Below are 27,772 nucleotides of genomic sequence, written 5' to 3'. Positions count from 1 at the left end.
TGCTCATTTGCAAACTCATAGGTAATATTCGGACTCTGAATCTACTATGAAAATAAAAAAAATTATGAAGATCCATTGCATATTCCTTAAATATGCGGAAATAAGAAATTAGTCACTATTTCCGGAGCGATAGGAAGTGCTTTTAGGCTCTCAATATCTTCAAGGAATGTGCCACTCAGACAAAAATTTCAGAAATGTCCACTGATTGGTTTTAGAGATATAGACCGATGGTTTCCGGTCAGACAATCTGTATTATAAGTTCTTTTGCGACTAGAAGACGCGAATATCGAATTTTCCCATGGAAAAACTGTTTTTCTCGCGGAAAACTCGATTCGAAAGCGGACCCGTCTCTTCGAAATTGAGAATAATTGCACTTAATTAAATGCCCAACTAATTGAACCACAAAGACTCTAATTGAAGGTAATTGAATCAAAATTGAAATTGCCGGAGGTCCCGGCATAGCAGTGGTGTCTTTATTAATCGAAAAAGGAAGTCTTCTTCAATAATGAATGTTCATTTGGGGCCACCACAACTCGGCATTGTAATAATGGGTCCTTTGAATCGGAGATGTGCGTACTTGAGACTGACTTGGGAGCCTCCTGATTAAGAAAGGGAATTCATTTATGAACGGAGCGAGGCTGCTTTGCTCTTCAATTACGCAAGGCAGCGTTGTTTTCTTTTCTTCTTGGGTTCGGGCATGACTCACAGACTTCGGAGATGGCCTTATTGTGTTTTCGAGTTGTAGCGTATAGCTCAAATTTCTTGTTGGACAGTAAAGTGGGTAATAAAATCGATTATAAAACTCATGTTCTGATGAACCAATAGAATCCGTAAATTTCCCATAGTTACGGAGTGTTGATGAGTGAATATACTACTTGACGACGTGGTATAATCGTTTTGGTGTTTCGCCTCCTGCCATATTTTGATCATTTCTATACTAACATTCTTGGACGTTCGCCAAAAAAAAAAGTCAAGCTCAGTAAAATGTCATTGAATTATCAAAATGCAGTGCTTTGGTAATAATTATTGATATTATTCGTTATATAATAGTAAGGAATACTACTCGAGCATAGTCAATTTATTTCGATTGTACGAACCTCTTCACGTCTCGTGAATCGGTGTATAATCGAATATTGTCTATGCTCTTGTGATATCATAACTGAATATAGTTTTTGTTGATTGATTTGAAAATAAGAGAGAAGCATGGAAATTTGTTTTTAGAGGCTGTTCCTAAATTGGACCTAAAAATGAAAATGAGTTTCCCAGGATAATTTCTACAAAAAAGGAAAAAAGTCCTATATTAACATGGACTCGCAAATGTTTTGTGTTTGAGATACAGGGTTGTCTCGATTATACGAGTTTATCGTATCTTATTGCTGACCAGAAAAATAAGAACATAATAATATAGGTACTTATAATACAAGTACAGAAGGCATTGATATTCTTCCACGAGTTCAAAAACGACCAAGAAGTAAGTGGTGAGTTTTTAAATGGTCGGGTTTGAGAATGAAAATATTTCCATAAATATCGTTTAGTGATTTTTGCATTGAAAAATATGGGTTGGCAGAACAATTTTCTGTATCACAAATTTGACAGATGATATAAATCCGTGGCAGGAGAGTTCCGAGCACCAACATATAATAATAAAATATAACCATGAAATCTGTGCGAATCTGGGATATTCTCGCAAGCTTTAGTTCTACAAGATGCGGCAGAATAAACGGATTGGCCACAGAATTAGAGAAATTAATTTATTCAACACAGCTTTGGATTATCTTGAGGATTTCGAGAATATTGCTTGAAATTTTTTTCTCGAAATCGGTACGCCATGTACGACAAAACTACAAGAAACCAAGTTCAGTTTCAGATAAAAAATTCTTTTCACGTTTTTCAGAACTTCCAGTTGTCAATTTCGAGGAATTCAGAACCAAAAATTAAGATTATATCGATATCGAATTGTTTAGACATTGAATTTAAATATTTATATATTTATAATATGTATATTCAATTATAGAAGAGGAAATTCTTCCTTGAAAAGATATTGAGATTATTCGTTAGCGTATAAGGCAAGAAAAAAGACCTAGTTTGAAGGCGATGCTTTTTTGACATCCCTTCTTTATTTGCAATAGCTCAATCATGCGCAACGACCACCGTGTTATCATAATTTTTTTTAAATTCAATCAAAATCGGACGAGTCTAACTCGAAGTTCAGAGATCTCGGGTATTTCACTTTTTCCCAAGATAAAGGCGTACCGTTCATAAAAAAATCTTTGAAATTTTCTCGTAACTACTTTCTACACCTCAGAAACATCCATAGTCATATTAGGGGATAATTTTCAGCTTAGATTATATCCAGGAAACAATCCCTGTGTCTGAGGTAGTAATCACTGATGCATTTTCCCTACTCAGTGGATCCTAAAACCTAAAGAATTCAAAAAAAAAATCTGACGCTAACCCAAACACTCCACGATGTAACCCCAAAATATATATTATAATATAAATTTAACAGTAAAAGGCCACAAAACGTGCGTTTTCAAACGTTCAACATTTCTCTCAAATTCCTCGAATAACTGAGCGCAATCCACCACCGCTTCCCAGACAAACAACCGGTAGGCAAATCACCCAATCAGATAGGCGATCATACCGTCTTCATCCCGATAATTAGAGCCTCAACCGGACAATACTCGTTTTCGCTTTCAGGCGAAATCGCGGCGTCCACTTATCGCCATCAAATTCACGACACAGAAGCAACAGTCCAGCAGCAATCAGGGCTGGACGCCCTGAGGGTGATTTAAAAGGCACGAAACGAAAGAAACGATCAGATACGGGACGGGAGCCCGAGGTATCTTGATCCCAATAAGATGCTAACTAGACCGTTTAAATGCTGAGAAACGGCCTTGGGAACGTGGAGTTGACAGAAGTGACAACGCGTTTTTAAACGCGCGGAGATGCTGCAAGCAGAAGATGCTTCGCGTGCGTCAAAAAGATCGGGCTCGGAGGAATTTATATGTTCGAGATGGATATCTAGACATGAAAAAAAAACAAGAGTCGAGAGATGAGAGTTATTCAGATGAAGAAACCTGAAAAGTAAGCGAATAACTCATTTGGGTATGGTCGCTACGTCAATTTTGATACCGATTTCAAACCAGTTCAGAACCGATATGAAATCGATGTTTGTCCTGTTCATCGATAAGATAATAACTTTTCAATACTCAAAAAAGGTTTGAGATCCCGTAAATTTTCGTTAATGATATGAATATTTGTGTGCTCGAAAATTTCGAAAATTGGTACCGATCTAAATTGATAGAGGTCCAGTAATTGCTGTAATCCGGTAATTGCTGTGAAATGTAAAACCGACGCTAGTCGGTTATCATACAATAACAAGAAAACTGTTTGTTTCAAATTCTAGTATCTTCTAAAGGAAACTTCTGTTCATAGGAAAAATTATTTTTTCTCCGATTGGCAGCAAATATAGACACATATCAATCAGCAAAGTATTACTTTTCCTGCCTAAGCAGCAAAGTGATTATTCTTAATGTGAATAAAACATTCACCATTTTCTGACAATCAATATTTTTTGCCACCTTCCTTATTTCTGGAGTAGTAAATATTTCTAAGTCGCTATCACTGTCCATAATATGAATATATCCAATAGTTTTCCAAAAAACTGTGATATATTCCATAAGTTGTCAAACTATAATTATCATGGACATATACCTTTCCATAACAACCAAACATTTCAACAATTGCGACTTCTTTCAAATTTCATTTCAATTTATCACTGCAGAAAAATGAAAAGATTATGGGTATTGCAACAATTTGCAAATACCTACAATTTCCTATATGTATCATTAAAAATAATCGAAGAAAAAAATATATGTTTAACTCGGCAGCAAAGTAAAATGACCCTCTTGGCTGAATTCCTAGACTCGCTAAGCTCGGCTATGAACTATCACTCAACTATCAGTCGCGGCAGTCAATCTACTACTTCGCTTTGCTGCCTAGTAAAATAAATAACCATTGAACGAGTACAGCTATCATCTATCAAAGTTTGTCATAGAACTTGTATAACTACAGATTACAATGGAAAGGAAAGGATTTCGAAGTATTTCTTATTTCCGTATGATATTTCTATTTTGCAATTGTCTATTTTTATTGCCATTCCACATTTAAGGTAATATTTTCATCTTGATCGATTCTGCAATCTTGAAACTAAACAGAATCGTATTTGGGGATGCATCGGATGCATTCTTCTTCAGTAAGTAAAACCAAAAGGCAATAACGCAGTTATGTAGGTATAATATTTGACAACCACTAAGCGACCAGCTTTCAAATGAAAGGCTGATCCAATCGTAGCATACTCGTCTTTCTGAAACACACAGTATTTTCAATTCTTCATGATACCATTCCATTTCCTCGCCATTCATAAGTCCTATCACAAATTCTCTTCGATAAATAATGTTGACTTTAACGAGTGGTATTCGATAAGGTTAGAACGAAATTGATTCTACATTTCTAATGTGTTTCAGATATCGTATAATTATACAAATTAACTGTTGGAATTCTCGATGAATAATTCAGCTTAAGACATCATCAAAACATTTCATAAAGTATCTATATTCCGGCGATTTCACTCCATTAACTGTCTCGTATTTTATTAATGAATCCGTGTTTTGGAGATACCTTGTCACTGGAAACTATTAATTATGTTGAAATTATTGAAAATGAGATTGGTGGAAACATACTACGGGCATGGTTTATGGCATGTGATGGGCTTGCCTAATTGTTATGTTAAAGTTCTTGTAGAAGAATAATTCGATTATTGCATGATGACCATCGGCGTCGGTTATTTTTCGTATGAATAACAGATTAGTTCGTTATATTTGGCTTTTATTATTGGATGATTTATATCTGTGTTGTGGAACTGGGAGCATTCCGTTCGGATTCTGAATAAGAAATATAATATATACTCTATCCTGTCAAAGATGTATGAGGAAGTTATTATTTGGAAAATCTACTTGAACGTATTTTATAGTAATCGAATTGAGCACTACACATTTTGCTCCTCGCATATTAGCTTGTGCAAACCAGAAGTTGTTGCTGCTTGATTATGTAAACTGTCTTCCTCATCTGCAATAAAGGGATTTCCAATAAGAGGTTTCATTTAAAATAGGTAGCTGTCATTTTTGAATCTGTCATTTTTCGATTTTTGACAAGTAACAACTATGCTACTACTAAAAATGTAAAGATACACACTTCAACATCGCACCTTCTGTGAAACTGGTGAGAAAATTCGAGCTTTAGGAACAAGTAAATGATGTGAGGAATCTAAATCAAGTGCGTTGCTCAAGAATAACTGAGAATATTGCTACTGTAGCCCATACTGTTGACGAAAATCCAGGTTTGTAGATATCTTGTCGATCTTGGAAATTATTCGCACTACCGAGCTATGATTAATGATTTTTTTGTCACCATAATTGGAAGATATTGAAGTGGACGACTTGTATTTTCAACGAGACGGTGCTACGTGCCCCGCAAGCAACGAAACAATCGCAATTTTGCAAGGAAAGTTTTCTAGCCGTGTTATTTTTCGAAGAGGTGATCACAATTGACTCTGTAGTCAATTCTCCACTATTGAAGACCTTACAGTCGCAAATGTGTAAATTGGTGATGGAAAATTTCGTGAAATATAAAGGTAGTCTGTAGCCGTAGAGACCATTTGGCTCTTCACAATGAAATAAACGTCAATTGATTGCTCTTAAAATTTACTTGTTTTTTTCTTATATCAAAATGAAACCTTTTATTGAAAAACCCCATATGTATTATCTTCATTTCGTTTTTATATTTTCAACATTACGGATTGTTCATTTGATGAATCATGGGCCCATAACCTAAAGTTAAGCTGCTTGTATAATTATAGATTTCAAATTCACAGTATTCTTACACTATGAATTATTATTTCAGATTAACACTCAGCACTCAGTGTGATAAACATAGATAATAATAGAGTATACGAAATTTTCAAGCGTCTCCAAGATTCTTATGTACACCATGTCAGAATGTACCTATATTTTTTCCAATAAACAATGATTTGATTATATTGAAAATGTATTTTAAATTGAATGACATCTATAAATTCCGATGATTCTTGGTTAAATATGAATAATTTGTCTTCGATATTCGTCTTGACTTTCGAGTGTGTGGTAAAAAGAATATTTGCTGTTTGCTACTTAAATTGCACGCGATATGTCATCGGTTTTTAAATATTTCTTGTTATTTACTTCGATATTTTTCGAGTTATTACAAAATTTACATTTTCATATTAGAGACAAAGTTAGCTTGAATTAGCTGAAAATCACTTATACACCCTTTATCTATGTTTATTACTCTAAAGATGAAACTGTCGAATGTATTTGTAATATTTGTTAGCAATTCATAATTTAATATTAAGCCTATATACTACTGAGACTATAGAATCCTAAGAGCTAAGAGTGCTAAGGCCGAGGCTCATAATTGTCAAAATCAATCACGTGCATAAGTCTCTACGATCGAAACCTATCTACAGAGCAGGTACCAAGGTACTATCGCCCTAACGAAGACACTTTCGATCCGGCCCTCACTGATATCACTTCGACTTAGATCGATATTGTATTGTACAGTAAGTTAGTTCAACTGTGTTTTTTATAATAAACTCTGCATCCTGGGAGATACTATTATTTCGTACATTAGAAACTCTAGATAATTGAACATATATAACAGTGTGACCATCATTTCAATTCTGGATCACATAACCGTTCAGTTCACAGAGTTTTCGAGGGCCGAAAATTTCCCGTTACCCCCCTGACCGGCCACTGATTGAGCAAAAATGCGGCCCAATCGCCCCCGTTACCCCTTCGGCCTTTTCGCAGCGTCGAACGTTTTCAAACTATGCCTTTGATCTTTTTCCTCAAGATTCCCGTTTACAAAATTTCCCTCCGTCTCTCGGAATTCATCCCGGGGCAAAATAGGTTTCCGCGAAACTTATGTTGCGATCCTCGCGGGAATCCGTTCCGATGGCTCCTTTGATGCCAGGCAATCAACTTTTTTTCGGTCGCATTAAGTTTTCGCCCCGAAAGGCTGCGGGGACTCCGTTTTCATTTGGCCCCAGCCGTCTGACACAAAAGGTGTTTTCACAGACGCGCGCTGATTTGTTACGTGTCGGTTTTTCTTTCATGTGCGCCGCTCGTATTTCTCTGGAAGGTCTTCGGTAGTTTACACTGGCGGTTCTTTGAATGGGGCTTCTTGGACGACTGATGGAGAAATTGAAAAATAAAGAGTGAACGGCAAATAAATAGTCATCATACAATAATATCAATAAATTTTATTTTATATTTCTTTTTATACATTATCTTTATTTCATACTGAATACTGTTGTTCTGTTCGGTTCAATGATGCTCATGTTTATAAAATTGATACACAGCTCAACGTTTCTATGAGAATTATCAGAAGGAACTATTATATCTACGCCTTTACAATGTTCATCAGTGCTTTCACATATATGTACTTCTGCCTAATATTCGTAGATAGGTCTCAGTCAAAAAACCTTGGGCAAAATTTCATTTCTACCCGAACTTATTTCCAATTGTATCATACCTCCCAGATACTAGAATGTACGCAAACCTTCATGGATTAATACTTTCCTTCAATCTAATGGAAGTGACAAGGAAATTTGGCGTTCGGAATGGAGTTCTTGTAATGTCTTCAACACAAGTCTAATCGCTGATCCTTCAGAGAAAGTTCTAGGGTTCAATCCCCGAGTAAAATTTTGTGTATTTTAAATCTACTAAGGACTGATCATGGTCGTTGCAATAGTATGCTCTTCAAATGGTATTCTATTGAAAGCTCACTATGCGAGTCTGGTGTAGAAGAAACCTTTGACAAGAAATTTGGCAGTGGGTTCAAACGTGAACCTATATTCAGCCAAAAATTATGATGCAATCAAATTCATATAGGTCAGATACGTCCAATTTGCATTTGGTACTGCCAGTTTGGGATGGGCATGGGCAGCCTTCGGCAAACTGAGTTTCATCTTTAAGGACAAAAATATTCCTCTACACTTAAAACGCAAAACCTACGACAGCTGTATATTATGGCAACTTATGTTCTAGAACTTTAGAAACTATGGCAATAACGAAAAAAGTGGCAGAATAGTTGAGAGTAACTCGAAGGGCCATGGAAAGGATTATGCGGGTATAAGCTTGAGGGACAGACCAAGGTAACTGACATCATGAATAGAATAGCGAAACTTAAGTGGCAGTGGGTGGCACATGTTACATGGGAGAGTGTGGAGAGATGGTCACATAAAGTGACTTTTTGGACACCTCAAGAAACACCAAGAAGCATAGGAAGACCGAGAAAAAGATGGATAGACGACATAGTCGATGTAGCCGGCAATAAGCAATGGATGAGAACAGCAAAAAACAGAGAAGCATGGAAAAAACTGGAAGAGGCCTATGTCCGACACTGGATGAAAGAGAGCTGAAGAAGAAGAATACAATAAACAATTTCTTTCAGTGAAGTGTATGAATTGGGGTGTGGTTGTTTTGAAACACAAATTCTAATTTTATGAATAGGTGTTTATTGATGCACAGATCGCATACAAGTTGCACCAGCCTGACGATTATATATATGGATAGAATTGAGTAGAGAGTATTAATTGGTTTTGTTTCGCGTTAGACTGTGGGTGGTTGACTCGAGATTACGGTAAAAACTGTCTCTCGCATGGGGTGTTTGTTGCTTGGGGTCGAACGTTCGCAAGTGGTACTTCAGCGATATATTCGATGCGATGTTGCCAATCGCACAGTACTGAACAGTGTATCATCATCGTCATGGTGAATCGAACGTGACGTAAATAAATTCGATTCGAAAGAGTCGAACAGCATCATTTGTCATATTATGAATACAGCTTTATGAGACGTTATATAGCAGAAAAAATCGAAAAGAGCAACGCCACACCAGGACTAGGGAGACATAAAAGAAACGCTTCTTCGGAAGCGCAAATCGAGATGCACCGGCTAAAAACGTCCTCTTTCGTGCGTTGTTTCCACCGGCGTGTAAAGAACCCCCAACAACGATCGTGGGGTCGCAGATGATGAACGGCTCCGCAATTTGCAATCGCCTCCCGGTCCTTTTGATCTCCCCCCGGATCTTCGTGGGCCCGAAGGCCGAATTTATACAACCGTTCCGGATTCGAATGGCGTCGATAAATCTCGGTCGGACGGACGGCCGTCCTGCCGCAAAACAAATACGAAACGGAAGGCCCCCCAGAATTTTCGTGCGACGGATGGATTGAAATATGCCGCTCGAAGACGCGGCGCGTCGTTTCCTTCGGGGCGGCGGAGCGTCGTCTTGCGTTTATGGCGTTGAGGGTGCCGCGTGAACGGGGCATTAGCGGTGGTCGTAGGGATCGTTATTTTTTTGGGATGCGTTTTGGTTTGTTGGGGTTGTGGATCCGGCGCGGGAAGAAAAAATTGTCGGGAAAAGGTTTTTTTTGGGAACGATCGAAACTGGCGTCCTCGTAACTGTATGATCTTTTAGAATCGCCAACAAATCAATAAAAAAAGAATGTAGTACAAAATTGAATATTCAATCTCTCTAATAAAAATAACATCAAAGTGGAAAAACAGTTTTATTCTCGGAATTTTGAGATTGAAAAAATTGAAAATAACAATCCAAAATCCTTAAAAAAAAATGGAAACTCATAACATTCTTCTTTAGAACTTATTATTGGCAAGCAGGCGTATTATTGAGTCATAATCTAGTTTCTCCAGTGCTGTATATTTAATACAGGGTGGTTTAATGAAAATACCTTAATTTTTCGACTTCGAACTGAAAATGTGGAAAATCCCTCGTACCCGTCAATTTCTGATTCGAGGGGGAAAAAATTTTCCGCTTTTTTCATCCCCGTTACTTCAACCCCCTAACGGGGTTTGACCACAACCACTTGATTTTGAATAGGAATAAGGGGTGTTGCGACTAATTTTGAAGATTGTATCTAGTACTATCTGATCCCAAAATTCGCGTTAAAATATCCATCATCAATGAAATAACAGCGAAAATAGTGAAAGAGGCAATGTGGAATTTATCTCGAGAATATTAATCGTATCCGACATATTTCGAAGGTATTTAGTAGTAAGTATTCTTTCCCTCTTTTACCTATGATTTCGTTATCGATGGAAATTTTCAATCGAAATTTCAGGATAAGATAGTAGTCGATAAGATCTTCAAAATGAGGTATCGCACAATCTCTCATCCCTTTTCGAAATCAAGGAATTGCAGTTACAGGGATGCGAAGAGCGGAAAAGTTTTTTCCCCTCGAATCAGAAATTGACAGGTCCGAGTGATTCTCCACATTTTCATTTCAAAGCCGGAAAATCATAGTGGTAATTTTTTGTTAACCCGAGGTTGAACCCACACTATATGAAAGTCAGAGTACATAGAGGTTTTCTTGGCTTCGTACGCCTGACGCATTTGAAATGGGTATAATAAAATATGTTGGTAACAGAGTTGAAATATTTCTAAAAATCCTTGTAAAGTTGCTTTGACTTTCTGGACGAACTCAAAGTTGTCATGAATCGTTTTTGAGTTAATTTTCACATAATTCTCGAAAATGAATATTTCAATTTTTCGTTTCATTAATATTATATTTCACAAACAAAATTTCCATTGATTTTTTTATGTTTTCCTGATCTAATGCGAAAAACATTTGAACGCTGATGTTACTCCTCCGCAACATTCGTCTTTTAGTGAATATTTTTGACAGCCGCTTCCTGGCAGTTTATTCACTGCAGTGGATTAACTGGCGCTAAATGCTTCTCTAACATTTCAAACCTTTTCTATAGAATTATTCATCTTTTCAGTCGAAAAAGGCGTCCTGACTTTACCATAGTTCTCTCCAAATTTTTTCCTCGATTGAATCCACAACGTGATTTCTCCCCAAACCCAAGAAAGCATAATCACGCCAAATCTACTCCTCTCCTCGAGTCGACCGAAATCGAGGCATCTACAACGCGAGATTTCTTCCTCTCGTCCCGGGGGGAAAAATACTCGAAAAACACTAGACCGCGGTCGTATTTAATCCCTCCAAATCCCCGGGGGAAACGGAGGGATCCCTCAAAACTGTCGCCTTTGTCCGTAAGTGCTTTATCTTGCGCCCGTTCCGAAATAGACGCGCCCGTCGCTCAATCCTTGGCCGTTTTATCCGAAAAACACACAGATCCTCCAAGATTGGAGGCCTCTCGAGCGTCGTCGACGTCGATCTAACAGTTGTTTTTGCCCCCGTAACCGAAAAAAGCGACGTCGAAATCCTTCTGGTCAATAACGCGTCCGGGGCCTAGCGCGGATTGATGAGGACGGTTCCTTTTTTTTTTTTTTTTGGTGGAGGTTGGCAGCAATGTCGCGTTCCAGAAATGGATGTTCGGAAGTGGTGGAGAAGCGATGTTGAAATGAGGGAAAAAAAGGGTTGAGATGATGAGTGCTTCGGTGGAGGAATGTATTGGATTCGATGAACGGTAGAAAGCGAAGAACGTTTTTTAGGAATTAGGTTTTTTAAATATTCTACATGAAATTATATTTATAGTTCTGGTGATGAAATAAACTATGAGTTTCACATAAAGATTGATTCTCATTTCACATCTAAATGCAACTTTTATTTAGATCGACTTGGCAGTTTTTAAATTAGTACGAAATTGAAATTCGGAACAACATACCTTATGTCATTTATGTCATTTGTATTCAGTAGATTCAGATATTCAATCATAAGAAGACACATCCTTCGAGAACGTTTATAACTTGTTAAATTTCGAATAATGCTCATTTGTGGAAACCTAGAGAAATTTCAGAAGAATCCTTGGGCGATATTATTCAATAAATCGTCATATTGTAGAAAAATTTTAAAGTGAATTTTCTTTATACGATGCAAATTCCGTCCTTTATATATCTGGTTACATCCTAACATTTTTTCGATCCTTTCTGTGAATGGCTAGGAATATTTAATAAGAAGAGATATTTTGTGGCCCAGAGAGGAATCAAGTTATTCTATTAAAATCACAGTGTCATTGAGCAATACATAATTATTTCAATCGATAACAGGAATAAGTAGCATACACATCAGGCTCTCAAAGGGGATTTTGACAGTTTTTCGGTATATTCGTCAGTGTTATAAGAGGAAATGGAAATCGAGAAAAATTGTACAATTTTATACAAAAAATCTTCATTCATTTTTACTATATTTTCACATTTTTTGAAGTGAAAGTTATTTTTGACACTTGAATATCACATCAAATATCACATCAAATGATACTCTGTTAATATAAGTACTGAAAAATTTATTTCAATGCTAACTTGACACTTCTGAAGAATCTCATATGGTACTACTTTTTTGAGAGATCTTAAGAAACTGAATATTCAGGAAATGGTATGAGTGACATTGTGACAAGGTGCGATCTAAATACTGACAAGTGTTCTGACAATCACAATGGCATCAAGCAAAATTATTTCAGGCGATAACTTTCAGGAAATATTAAATTTTCAGGGAGCATATTAACAGTTCCGAGATTTTTTCTTTGGTGATTAAAAAGAGTTGAAATTTCGAAGTTCAGAACAACACCAGTAACATTGTACAATGGAATTTTTTCGATTCATCATCATTTGGAATGATGAACAAAAAAACAGCAATTGTATCTACTATTTACATGTATCTATCATTTGAAAATAAGTAGAGATGGATTAAATGCTTTATAAATACGATTGATAAATATTGATGAGAGAACCTGGTCTCTACTTTTTTGCACTCTAAGCAATACATTTTATTTCAAATTCAGTTATATTTTTGGCCGAATCTTCACACGTAAAGTTTTTAAAACTTTTTCTCACCTATGCCCTGGACTACGAAATACTGTCTGTAATAGCTGGATAACCGGAGTACTTTTCCAAAAAAAAATCATTTCAAATTTCGAACTTTGCGTTTTGCTTTATCAAGGTTGTACTCACATTCTTTCGGTGTCCAACGGTATGTTCTTCGGCACGTGCGTCAGTCCTCGATGGGAGCAGTCCACGGTGGTGCCGGAACAGGAGCATCCTCTCGGACATCTGGAGGACGTGGAGGACGACGAGTACCCGATGCGGTACCCCAGATCGCCGTTGTTCGTTTCGCACTGACACCACGACCCGAAAAGTAGTACTGCGTACCAAAAGTACGCACGCATTATTTTCACTGTCTTATCGACGATCGACACTACACGGGTATTCTTGCGAATTCGAGGATTCTAATTTGGGATGAAAGACTGGGGTTACCACGTGGAAGTCTCCGATGGCCTGAAAAAATAAGGGGAATTAGTAGTCGCTAATTGATTTTGCTGAAAATAATTCTTAGATATGTGAAAATCATAGGTAATTGTGAATATTTACGACGCTAAAGAATTTTGAGCCGAAAATATGAAGATTCGACCCAAATCAACTAGATGAAATGCTTCTCCTATCGATGATGCAGTGTGTTTTATTTCGAAATTTATACATTTTTTTTTCAGTATCGTAATGAGGTCATTACAGTACTAAAAATTGTGTTGTAATGAACTTATTACACCATTATACAGTTATACTTTTCGTTTTGTGGTTGTCTACACTGACTTCCGATCCTATCAAATTTCAACACACGTCAATTGTCAATACAATATAATTTAGTTATATGTAGTGAAATGATTTGCAACATTATTCGCCATTTCTCTTATTTCTGGTTGTGTTAAATCGATATTTTCGGACATTATTCAGGAATTCAATGCGTAATTATAAATAATTTCGAAATTCGAAACGTACAGTTCAAATCAAAATTCCGTAATCTGTAAATTTTCGTAATAGTCGCACCAACTGTCAAGATAGAATACAAGAGTCACTAGGATGTATCATTTGAGTTTTTCATCGAATTTCAGGAATATTTCACCAAACTTGACTGAAATAGAGAAAATATCGTCTTATACTCGTTGCAGAAGGCAATTAGGAGCCCATTCTGTAACTTGTTTCAGAAAATACTAACGGGTGTTTTTTTCGAGGTATATAACTTTAAATTGGAATTACTGATCAAGATAGCGACCGATTCAATAGCTGTCATGGGCGCCCGCATGGGGGGGGGCAGGGAGGGCCATGGCCCCCCCTGAGATTTTGATTGCCTTATTTTTCAGCACAAAACCCTCACTATAATCTTCTCAATCCAAAGGGCAAGGAAAAACGGAGAGTAATGGATTCACAACAATTTTCCGGTTTTCAATGACAATCATAGACACCTTATCGTTTCTCAATAATTTTCATTTTGCCCCCCCTGAGAAAAATTTCTGCGGGCGCCCATGATAGCTGTCAAGTGATTTATTCTCAGTTTGGATTGGAAATTCATCATGCAAAGACTCAAGCCTGAACAACGCTTGCAAATAGTGCAATTTCATTTCGAAAATAATGGTTCTGTGCGGAATATGTATCGCGCACTACGTCCATTTTATTTTATTTAGCGATGAAGCGCACTTCTAGTTGAATTACTACGTCAACAAACAAAACTGCCGCATTTGGAGTGAAGCTAATCCTCAAGTGTATGTCGAAACACCGTTACATCCAGAAAAACTGACTGTTTGGTGCGCTTTATGGGCTGGTGGAATCATTGGTCCGCACTTCTTCAAAAACGATGATGGCCAGAACGTTACAATCAATGGTGATCGGTATAAAGCCATGATTACTAACTTTTTCATTCCTGAATTGAACAACCATGTCCAGGAGTTGTGGTTCCAACAAGACGGCGCAAAATGTCACACAGCTCGTGCCACAATCGATTCATTGAATGACACGTTTGGTGACCGCATAATTTCACGTTTTGGACCTGTGAATTGGCCTCCAAAATCTTGTGATTTAACATCGCTAGACTACTTTCTGTGGGGCTATGTAAAGTCATTGGTCTATGCGGATAAGCCACAAACCCTTGACCATTTGGAAGACAACATTCGCCGTGTTATTGCCGATATACGGCCACAAATGTTGGAAAAAGTCATCGAAAATTGGACGTCCAGATTGGACTACATCCGAGTCAGCCGTGGCGGTCGTATGCCAGAAATCATATTTAAAATGTAATGCCACAAGATTATCTTGCGAATAAATAAAATTCATGTCAATCGAATAATCCATCGTCGTTTTATTGCAATTTAAAGTTTCATAGCTCTAAAAGAACACCCTTTACCACTAGAATCGAAGTCGTATTCATAAGAAAAACTGCAAAAAATCAAACACATATTCTGCAAATACGAAATACGCAATATCTATTCATCGACAACTTCATTACCATCAGGCGAAATTCACAAGGTTCAGCGACTACGATAAAATCTCATCATTTCCGCATAAAAAAAATATAAAATTTCCTGCCGCCGCGAAAAACTTCCCAATACAAAAAACCCTCCGCAAACATTCCATCGCCATCGAACAGAATAAACACCGACCGACTTCGCCAAACTCCCCGAAGTCCCAAAGCGCGCGGCGAAATATCGAAATCAAATTTCACAAATCTGATACTCGGCAAGACGCAAAATTCCCTCAGAAGCGCCCGCAAAGAAAATTCAAAGTCAACACGGCCGACAACGTCTCACTTTACCGGATACAACCCACTTAGGCCCCGATTCAGCGTCGCGACGCACGAATAATTGTTGACATTTACAAATTCCCCCGGAATTGGTAGCGAATTGAAAACAGAACCGAACGTGGAAAAAAACGGACGAAAAACACATGTCGAAAGGGCGCCCCCTGTCGGCGTCGAGGGGAGACGTCACTTCGTCTTCGTCCCCGCGTTTGATGACGACGTACTCCCGTTTTTCACGAGGCATATTTCACCCTCCTCACCCCCCGCCCGCCTCTGGCGTTTCCTCTTCCGATTCAGGAAATAACCATGTGGAAAGTGAAAGACGCATTTCTGTGATCAATAACGAAAATGCTGCTTCCCTTATGAATAATAAACGACTGTTCCAATTTCCGCACAAAAGGTCGGTATTGTAGTTTTCTATTTCGGCTCGCTTTGATGTTCGAACGGAGAATATTCGGAGTCATTCTATTGAGAAAACTCAGTTACAGGTTGATACAAGCTTCCGGTTGGTGTGGAAGAGGTTTAGCTGCAAGGCAGAAGGTACAATTTGTGAAATCACGATTGATCGGTGAGCTACAACTTCAAACAGAGAAAGCCGAAATCCTGTTATTGCGGCAATGCAACAATTTTTGATTGGGTTGTTTGGTGAGAATTTATTCAAGAATTAAAGCTCTTCATTCGTTGATCTCAACTAGGAAGGCACTTTCGTTGACCTCGTATTCGAATTAATTTATTTTTTTTACGAAATTTCCCATGAACTTGAAATATTCGAACCCCGAACCAAACTTGAAAATATCAAGTCTAAAGCACATCATGTAACACCCCTGTTAACACTTCCGGACCTAACCAATAAAAAAATTCTTCTTAAATATTCGACTTAAATCATCAACATAGTCATCTTTAAGAGTGATACATGTAATTCAACGTTTTTCTAACAGTACATTATCTTTTCTGTGAAAAGATTCGTCTTCAGAGGAACATTTCTTTCTTTGAGGTCTGCAAAAAGCCAGTAATGAATGGGAGCCAGATTTGGAGAATAGGTATGGTTGTCATATAGTTGGGAGATTCGTCCCATGAAACCAATGGTTTCATCGATTTGTGACAAGAAACTCATTTTGATCCATTTTTCAAACAACGACAAATGAAACGACACTTAACATTCAAAATCTCTATCTAGACCCAGCCTGAATACCCATAATGAACATCATCAAAATCGGAATAGTAGAACTCTCTCGATTATTTTAGGTTTGCGCATGAGCAAATCCCTCCATATATCTGGAAGAGCTGAAATCTACATGAAACTACTAACAATCCAATCCAAATATCCAATCCAATTTTCAACAACTGCAAACAAGTATAACTCAAGATATATCGAAATACAGGGAATTACAAGTTTGCGCATGTTCAACAAACTATATCTTCATCTGGAAAAGCTGTATTCCATCTTCGGTGCAAATTGAATATCCACACCGAATTTCATCATATCTTGAGAACTGTATAAGTTAAAGTTAAGGCTGTTACAAATAGAGAGATACATTCTGATAGTCAGGTTACAATCGAGGCATTGAGCTCACATAGTCACATATCATCGATTTTAAGATGGTATTAGAGTGCCGACAGAAACTCAATGAAGAAGGCAAGAGGTTTGTTTGGTCTGGATTTTCAGTCACTTGGGAATTGAAGGAAATGAAGAGGCCAACACCATTGCCAGAAAAGGAGCACAAACCTCTTATTAGCTCAGAACCTTTCTGGGTTTCAGTTTCAGGAGAAGGAAAAAGCCATGGCGAAATTTTCATTCCAAAAATAAATATGTTACACCTCCTTTCTGTATTCCTTATAGGGCTTTACCGCCTCAAAAGGCACCTAGTGAAAATGAGTCTAGCAGAAAACGACGAGTGCAGATGCTGTGGGGAGGAGGAAGAAACTCCGGATCACCTGGTGACGGAATGCCTCGCCATAGCACCCAACGTGAAAAATGCTATGGAAGAGAGATTTGTAGAAGTGAGGAAGTAACCTCTTTGAAGCCATCCCAAGACACTGAAATTCATTAGAAGTTTAGGGCAAGCTGCAGACTATAACGACTAAAGGCGAGAACAGCTCTGATGAGGCACAATAGACCATAAGATCACAGTGCAATGAAACCCCCCATTAAATCTAAATCTAAGGCTCCACAAAGAAGTGTGGACACACATAAACAGACCTACAGGAAACCAAAGTTGTTCACGATAGTCTGAAATTCATTTTACCAGCGAAAACTTCAAAATCTGCGACCAAATATTGTTTCCACCCCTAAAGTGACTACAAAGCTTCCACTACCTTCGGTAAACCCAAAAGCAAAAACAACTAATCAATCCCTAAACTGGATCCAAGACCGAAAAGAGCACGTTAAGCGACTTGACGAAGACTCGGGTATCACGATTTCGCATCAAAAATAATTATTCTCGGTCGCAGTAAACACTGCAGCAATAAGTTCCAGGATCATCCGACCGGTGGCGCCATAACTCACAAGTCGCAGGTATTAATCTTGCTCAGGTTCGTTTTGCCTGTTTATAAAGTATCCTTTCCCTTTATTTATGCCCCCAATTTGTTCCTAACGGATTTCTTACTTCGAAAACTGGCGTTGAAGAAGGGGTTGAGATTGGAGATTGGGAATTCTCGGGAGTTGATGAATATTTCAATCGAGAAGACGGAAGCGTTCGGGATTGAACTCGTCCGAAGGCTTGTTCCGATTGAATTCTTCAAGAAATAATGTTTTTTAGCATCGGGCTGGATTGAGGAAAGGTCGCTACCTGAGCGGACGCTCTATCATTTGATTCGATTCAAGGGCGTAGAAATGGGGGGTGGGGGGATTGGGGGGTAATTACCCCTCCAAGATTTTCAGAACATAAATTTTATAAATCTCGCAAAGACGAAGAACTAAAATTTATCCATAAAATGAACCAATAATAATCATTTTACTTCCCTTTGAAATCGAATCGTCAGTAAAAAATCGGACCACTTTACGGTTTATAAGTTTATTATCGCTTTCAAGATGATTACTTTCATTGCACTACGAGCTCGTCTTTGTCCGAGGTTTATTATTTTCCTTTATCTATCCACTTTCTCGGCATCGCCCCCTATTACCATCTGTGAATTTTGCATTCGTCTTCGGTATACACTTACCCGTTATTTTGGGTTTTTTGTATCATTCCCGTCACAAAATTTCAATACTGTAATTATCAAAGAACTGAACTGAGCAATTCGCAACGAAAAATTGTCTGGGCTGTGTTGTACAATTTATTTTGTTCCATTCAAATTGCAATTTATTTGTAAAGACTTCAGTTTTGAATTGACTATATCTACAGGGTGTTCCTAAATTGGAGGTACAAATGAAAATGGCAGATTTCTCGGATCATTTGAAGAAAAAAAGTCCTATAACATGCTGCAAACGCTTTGTTATTAAGATACAGGTGTTTTTCTCTCAAAGCTCCTTTCCTTCACAAGATATTCAACTCCAATTGGCATAGATATTCCAAAAAAACTCTGATTCAGTACTACACTTTTTGATTTGTTGAAGTTTTGTCGTATCTGTAATCGATTTCGAGAAAAAAATTCAAACAGCTCTCTATAGTAATTCTCAGGAAAATCCAAATTATTATAAAGATCCAGTTAGGTAGCTGTGATAAATAAATTAATTATATGTATTGGTACTTATTTGCCAACTCTGTAGCGCAAATTAATAAAGATTCGATTAACTATTTAAGCATCATAAAAAAGTAGGAATACAAGAAACACCCTGTATCTCGAAAAAAAAGCATTTGCAAGCTCATGTTTATGGACCATTTTATTTTTTAAAATCATCCAAGGAATCTCTCATTTTCCTTCGTAACTCCAATTCTGGAACACCCAGTATAAGATGAGAACAATCGAATTGGTAATAAAAAAATTATTTCGAGTTAATATTCGAAATAATTTTTCAAACTTCGGTTTTAAACCTCTTTTGCTCACATTATAGGTATGATTACCCCTTCACCCCCCAAGAAAAAAAGATCTACGCCCTTGATTCGATTGTCTGTATTTTAGGAATTTTGAATAGTCTCAAAAGGTAAAGCTCGGCAATGGTGACGAATCAGTGGTCAGAAGAAGCTGCTGACTTCACGTCAGTGCTTCAATCATCTTTCGAAGAATATGTCAAATGACCTAGTTGAAGAACCGCTGCAAATTTGGCACAAAAAAATTATTCATTTTTCATTTGAAGCTGAAGAGTGAAAAATTTTCGATAACAGTAGAATAAAACCGAGGATAAAACGTTTTATATGTATATCTAAAACTTTTAACATATTGATGAACACTAAACTATGTGTTTCTATGGATATATTTATATCATATAATTTTTGATAGACGCTATATTCCGAGCTATATTCCTTTAGATATAAGAGTTTAAATGATTGTTTTTCAATTCAAAGTAGTACGGAAAAATAATCAAGAAAATATTTTTGTGGAATGTCTAGGTGCCCATGTTGAATGAGGTTACAACTTGGTAGAAAGTTGATAACTAGTTAGTAATGATCAATACGTAAAAGATATTTTTACATATTAAGTTACATACAATAATTTTGATCCTATTGAATTAAATATATTTGTATTTCAAGTTTTTAATGAGATTCAAGTAATGATTCCACATTTTGGTAACGAATTGAATATTCCAGAACCACAGATATGATATTTATCATACAACATGACGTTGCTATTCAACAAATCGATTTTGCTCGAGAATTGAATATTAATCGATTTATTATCTTGTGATATTTCATTCATTTTCTTAGAAATTAATATGAAGGAATACATACGTTCTCATTTTCACTATTGAAACTCATCATTTCACAAAAAAAAATCAGAAATATTCAACTAACACCTTGCGCAATGACAGACCTCAGGTAACTACTAATAACTTGCAATTAGAACAAAGAATTATACCGAGAATCATAGATATATTTTATGACAGATTGAGATGTGATCGATTCAAATCTGAAAATTAACTGGATTTAGGTGTTTTTTGGAATAAAATCATCTATTCATATTTTGAATTCAATAAATGATGAACTAATAAGTATTTTCATGATTTTCGATTTCTTGGATATACCAAAAGAGGAAAATTAAAAATTGTGAAATTAATATCGAACTCCTTTATGGTTTTCATGAGGATTACGAGTTTTTCCACAGAATTGCTGAATATTTTGTGGATGTCGACCTTCATTTGAGAACCTTTTTGTTGTGACTTCAACAGGTTTGAGTAATAAACTGTTTGTTTCAAGTAAAAATTCCACATTTTGGTAACGAATTGAATATTCCAGAACCACAGATATGATATTTATCGTACAACTTGACGTTGCTATTCAACAAATCGATTTCGCTCGAGAATTGAATATTAATCGATTCATTATCTTGTGATATTTCATTCATTTTCTTAGTATTTAATATGAAGGAATACATACGTTCTCATTTTCACTATTGAAACTCATCATTTCACAAATAAATCAGAAATATTCAACTAACACCTTGAGCAATGACAGACCACAGGTAACTACTGATAACTTGCAATTAGAACAAATAATTATTCCGAGAATCATAGATATATTATGTGACAGATTGAGACGTGATCGATTCAAATCTGAAAATTAACTGGATTTAGGTGTTTTTTGGAATAAAATCATCTATTCATATTTTGAAATCAATAAATGATGAACTAATAAGTAATTTCATGATTTCCGATCCGTTGTAAAATCGTTGTAAATTTTAAAATCAATATTGGACTACTTTATGGTTTTCTTGGGGAGCTAGAGTTTTTCCATAGAATTGCTGCATATTTTGTGGATATCGAACATCATCGATCGAACTTTTTTGTTGTGACTTCAACAAGTTTGAATAATAGACTGTTTGAATGGAATTTTGAACTTTGATCTGATTCTTTTGTAAGTGCTTAAAGAACTCTTGCTATCAAATTGATCAAACTAGTTACACTGGATTAATTGTGAAATTGTCCAAAATTGGAAGATCGTTCAGATGATGTTCATTCAGAATTTCGAATGTTAATGCAATTAATAAGAGACGCTACATTTTTTGTTGTTAGCAAAATAGATAAAAACGATTTGCGTGTTTCTTTTTCTCAAATCCATGGAAATCTTATTCTCCAGATCAGGCTCAAGTGAATCTGTAAACTTCGAAAGGATGCTTCAGTGAAAGAAATTTGGCTCTAATGAAGACAATGACGAATCATTCTACAGATAATTCATTGAAAAGTTATACAAGCGTTAGAGTAAGTTACTATGTTGTCTAATAAAGTCGAATTTTTAAAGGAAGATAATTTTTTATTGGTTAAACACAGAATTTATTGATTAAAGTGTTAGATAAAAAATGAAAATTTCAAGCGTTGTCGTCGTTAGGATCAAAATATGGAAAAATGAATAAGGAAAATCATAAATCTTTGAGCGCAAGTTATAAAAATGCCAATTGCGCCCTTGGAGAACCCATAACTGTACATAGTTGTAAGTGGGGGTGTAAGTATAAAAGATCATATTTAATAATAACTCTTATCCTGACTTCATTCAATTCTGTTTTGTATCTGCGCTGTGAAGATAATAAGTTAAGATCAATTCTGGAAGAAAAAACCATTTCAAAACATATCATCAGATTTTTCAGTCTCAAAATTAATCATTATCTTAAATTTGGTCGTGAATCTTAGTATCTGAGTTGAAAGGACCCCAATCATGCTAGCAGAAGTTTTTTAAAAGAATTCAGAAATTTGGCAGTAAGTTCAAACGTGAGCTTAAAATGAACCTGAAATTATAGTGTAATCAGATTGTCCATAGGAAATAAATAAGCAGAACCCACAATTTCTCCCAAAATTGAAGAGCAAAAAATTTTTCAATATGGAAGTAAATTAGACTGAAGTTATGGCAAAAAAAAAATCGAAAACTCCAAAGTGGTTCTGCTAGCTTCACTCAAGTGTTGAAAGGGCCATGAGTTGGCATGCCCCCCTCGATGCCCCCTTGCCCACGCCAATGCCCAACCCCTATAAAATCCCCAATACATCACCAACCCTTCCCCGTCATTACTTTTTCATCGGCCCAAACCTTCCAGAAATCTATAAAATCCCAACGTACGTCCCAAGTTCCGCTTTCATCCCCATGTGATAACCACCCCCAACCCCCAAAAAAACTTGATTAAACGGGGGTTTCCGGACACCGTCCGTGCCATTTTTCGCGCACGGGCGGCTCTCCCAAAATAGCGATCCGGTAAATAAAACGTTTCGCGTCGACATCCAGGGACGTAGGGGGTTGGGGGGTTGAAGGGGGGTGGCGTAGGTATATTGAAATCGATTGAGTCCCGTCAGTGCATCTGAGTTTTATGTACGGCGCTACCTCCTCCTCCTCCTCCGGCATTCCTCGGATGTTTGTCGTTTCCTGAAGAGCCTTGGGGTCCGGCATTTTTATTGTGTTTGTTCGGGATGGAAGCATCCCCGTGTGTTCGGCCCGATAACGTTCCCCGGACCGCCCTAACATAACAAATATAATTAAGGGAAGTAGAGGGACGTGAGATTGGTTTTATCGGGTTCAGTTGTCTTATGTTGTGGATTAAGTGGAGGAGTTTTGGTTTTAGAAAATATTAGGAGAAACTATAGTTGCTGGTTCCTCGGAATCATTGTGGAAATCTAGAAAAATTGGGAGAAGTTGGGAGCTTCTTGACTTGCAAAAAGTGGTCACTCATCCAGACATTCAAGTCAAAGTAGAAAATTACTCATCTACATTTTGCCATACAATTTTGTTAATGAGAGAAAGTGGTAACGAGTTAATCGTTATGTTCGTGATGATCCCTACCTCTCCATTCGGAAGTGTGCAAATTCTTGGAATGTTCATAGATTATCGCTGCACCGCGTTTCATACAAAGATCTAAAGACAAAAAACATGGTTCCAAGAGGATGGAGCAACTTCACACACGTCCAATGTGTTTCTGCCTCAAGTTCGTGAAATGTTTCCAGGCGAATTAATCTCTAAGAGAGGTGATATTCATTAGCCCCTCACAGTTCTGATTTGAGGCATATACACTTATGTATGAGGTTTCCTCAAATCAAAAGTTTACATTGGGAGCCAAAAATTTTTTTTGTGATTTTCAACGATTCAACCGCTGAATGCCTGCCAGAACAGTATTTTCTTGATTGACCGACAATAAAGCATTATTTTGAGATTTTCAAACTTCGTGGGAAATGGCATGCTTAAATAATGAATCACTAACTTTTAATAGCCTATAAGTGAGTTAGAATCTATGATATACCCTGGAAATTTAAAATCAAAAGATTTCTACTCCATTTCTACTCTCATTGGGCCAAATAGACGGCCGAATTAAGAATAGCCATCAATTCTGGTTTGCTTCTGTGAGTCTAACCTAATAATAATTATTTTGTCAATTTCCATTCAATCTAGGAAATAAGTATCAATCGGTCAAAATATAAACGTAGTTCGTCATATAACACATCATTCAATAAGTTCCAGACCTAATAAATAACTTTTCTGAGAACGACTCATCTTCACTTTCGAAATGGGATTCAAATTCTGCAATCTGCAATCATTTCTCCAGTAGAGTCAAATTTCTTTCCTGGAGTACCTTATTGTCAGTGGTGTGCTGTCTGAATATCACTGTGATCCCTAAAGAGCTCGCTGAAGAGGTTCGAGAAAGTCTCGCCAAAACACTTATGAAGCTGTTTGGATAGTATTTTGTTCAAGGTTTTGTCCCATCGCAAAATAATGTTTTTTCCATACAACAATAAATGCAGAATCATTTAACCTTCAATATCTCGATCCAGAAATAATTCTTTTGACAAGCATCTTTTGATTTTCTGGATTTTATCAATCGTCGATCCCTTTGAAACGTTAAAAAATTTTCTTGGATTTTTTATATATGTAGACAGTTCGAGGAAGATAATCTTGCTCCTTTTTATTATTAGGTTTGTCGCTTTCGAAATTTTATGAACAAAAAACTTTCATATTGATCGCGTCACCAGAACCAGGAAACCTCAAAAAGTGTATTGAAAAATATTTACCCAATACCTATTTACATTACCGCAAAACCGGCGATGTAAAGATTTTGGGTGTAGATATAAAAAAACATTTTCAAGCGTCATGCAAATTTTCAAGCTGATCTCACCATCAGGATCATAGAAAACTCAAGGAGAGGAATGTGAAAGAAATACCTAATATTTCTGTACAACAGATCCGATTTGTTTGTAAATATTAAATAATAATTTCAAGCTCAATATCGGAACCAAAGAAAATTCACGCAAAATAGACATATCGGCGTAAGAATTAACGACCGGCCGAAAGCTCTCAAAGCCAAATCAGTACCGAATTTTTCAAATAAGTTAGGTATTTATTTTGTGAGAAAGCAACATCAAATGACTTAACTTACAAACTACCCTCACAAAATCACGCCTTCTCTCATCACCTCACCTAAAGAATCCTCGCATTTTCCAATTAGTACATCGTTGATTACCCCCATTGAAAGACGCTTCCAATTTCATCGGAGACGTTGAAAAGGGCCCTCCGAATGCAAATCCGAAATTGAAATACACCTCCCTCATACCTGAAGGCTAGACGATACGGAGGGTAACTCACCCCCCATGCATCAAACTTGCAAATCTCTTAATAATGTCCTCATCAATCCCACCCCATCCGTATTCGGTTTCGATCCACCCCCAAAGACCTGAGAAGCGATGAAAGATACATTAAAGAAACCCCTGTAGAGCCTACGGGCGGACAGGGACGTACATGGCCGGGGGCGAATCAATGACAACCGTACAAAATGCCATGTCTGAAAGACGGGGATCATCGACTCTCAACTATCTCTAACACCCCCTGAAGAATGGCCTGGGGCGAGTCGAAACGTTGTGCGGACTTGGCAAATATGAGGTTCAGAAGTTTTGGTTTTATTCGAAACTGGTTTATCGTGTCGAAGAAATAAAGATTATTTTCTTCATCTTAACATATATACGATCGGGGAAGAAATTCCAATATAAAAATTCCGGAAAAGTTGAATATTATTATTGTCAGTGTTAAATAAAAATTCTCTGCAAATGGGGGTGGTACTATGCTATTATCTTCCTAAAATAAATTTACGCATATAATAAGTGTTTTTTTTCGAGGTATATAACTTTAGGTTGGCAATACTGTTCAAGATGCCGACCGATTTAACAGCTGTCAAGTGATTTATTCTCAGTTTGGTTTAGCAATTCATCGAGCAATTCATCATGAATAGTCAAACGATCATCAAGTAAGGCGTAGATTCGTCGAATGGGACCAAAATGAGATTGCCGTTGTTCCCGATTTTCATAAGCGAATTTTGTTTAGCGAAGAAGCGCACTTCTGGTTGAATGGCTACGTGAACAAACAAAACTGCCGCATTTGGAGTGAAGCTAATTCTCAAGTGTATGTCGACACACCGTTATACACAGACTGTTTGGTGCGCTTTATGGGCTGGTGGAATCATTGGTCCGTACTTCTTCAAAAACGATAATGGCCAGAACGTTACAGTCAATGGTGATCGGTAAAGAGCCATGATTACTAACTTTTTCATTCCTGAATTGAACAACCATGATGTCCGAGCTGTGGTTCCAACAAGAAGGCGCAACATGTCACACAGCTCGTGCCACAATCGATTTATTGAAAGACACGTTTGGTGACCGCCTAATTTCACGTTTTTGGACCTGTGAATTGGCCTCCAAGATATTGTGATTTAACACCGCTAGACTACTTTCTGTGGGGCTATGTAAAGTCATTGGTCTATGCGGATAAGCCACAAACCCTTGACCATTTGGAAGACAACATTCGCCGTGTTATTGCCGATATACGGCCACAAATATTGGAAAAAGTCATCGAAAATTGGACGTTCAGATTGGACTACATCCGAGCCAGCCGTGGCGGTGATATGCCAGAAATCATATTTAAAATGTAATGCCACAAGATTATCTTGCGGATAAATAAAATTCATGTCAATCGAATAATCCATCGTTGTTTTATTGCAATTTAAATTTCTATAGCTCTAAAAAAAACACCCTTCACAACACACCGTAAAATCAAAAAAGTTGATATTCTTATGATGATATTATGAAATTCAAAATCCCAAACTAATTTCATAAGAATTGGATGACAAAAACTTAAAATATTGAGATTCCGATTATTTCACGTTTGAGCATGAGCCAGGTCTCGAGCCAAGCGTACATCCAACATCGGACAATAAATTTCACATTTACACAGGAACAGTTTAATTTTGTATGGGACCATCTATGGTCCCAACTGAATGACCATACCAAATTTCATCGAAATCGGATAAGAATTGTAGGAGTTAAGGAAGTACGAACACACAGACTGAAATAGGACGAAACCATTGTTGTTCAGTATGGTCTGAAATACATTTTGCTAGTTGAAATAGAGAGCCAAAAATTTTTTCCATTCCAAAAGTGACCACAATGCTACATTTGATAGACTCGGAAACAATAATAATCTTGTCAAGATGAAAAATAAATCCGACATGTTACGAAAATATTGGACACTTTTTTCAATATTCTGCTTGTACTTTCTATGGTGTTTGACTCACGATAACGATAATGAAATTTTGCACGACTCTTGCAATAATTATTTGATACTCACACGCAAAATCTCAACAAGATCGAAGCTGTAATCACTGAGAGTATTCATTTGCAATATTCTTCTCTGGTTTTTTGTTCCGATTTATTTTTTGCATGGAGCGAGGCATGGAGCTTCAAACTGTTATTCTACATCTAAAAATGTAATTTATCTTCCATCGAATTCATATTTGTGATTATTAGATTATAATGAAAACAAAATTTCAAACGGATATATTAAATTCGAACTTACTCTGAAAACCAAAGAATGATACATGAAAAATCAATAATTTCAATATTGGGATAAAAAAATTTCTAATATCATTCATACAAGCCTCGATACGAGCTCCTACCGACAAAATTTCCGAACAAAAACTCGAATAATATTGGAATTTCAAGTTCCACTCAGTAAAAACAATGTAGGTAAATTCAAAAGGCGGATGTGCTAAGAGATAACAGAATCGCTGAGAAAACGC

The 27,772-nt window shown here is 36.9% G+C and overlaps 1 protein-coding gene across 1 annotated transcript in view; it reads right to left on the bottom strand.

Annotated features, from left to right (window-relative positions):
* The window catches only part of LOC123671712 (protein slit), a 389,783-nt gene that overhangs the window by 357,954 nt on the left and 4,057 nt on the right, over positions 1-27,772 (bottom strand). The window contains exon 2 of the mRNA XM_045605699.1: positions 13,030-13,353. Within this exon, the coding sequence (XP_045461655.1) occupies positions 13,030-13,244 (215 nt within the window). The 5' untranslated portion in view covers positions 13,245-13,353. The remainder of the gene's footprint in view (positions 1-13,029; positions 13,354-27,772) is intronic.

Source organism: Harmonia axyridis, chromosome 1 (assembly GCF_914767665.1).
Source record: "Harmonia axyridis chromosome 1, icHarAxyr1.1, whole genome shotgun sequence".
In the NCBI taxonomy this organism is placed as follows: domain Eukaryota; kingdom Metazoa; phylum Arthropoda; class Insecta; order Coleoptera; family Coccinellidae; genus Harmonia; species Harmonia axyridis.
This window is presented reverse-complemented; position numbering and strand designations above follow the sequence as displayed.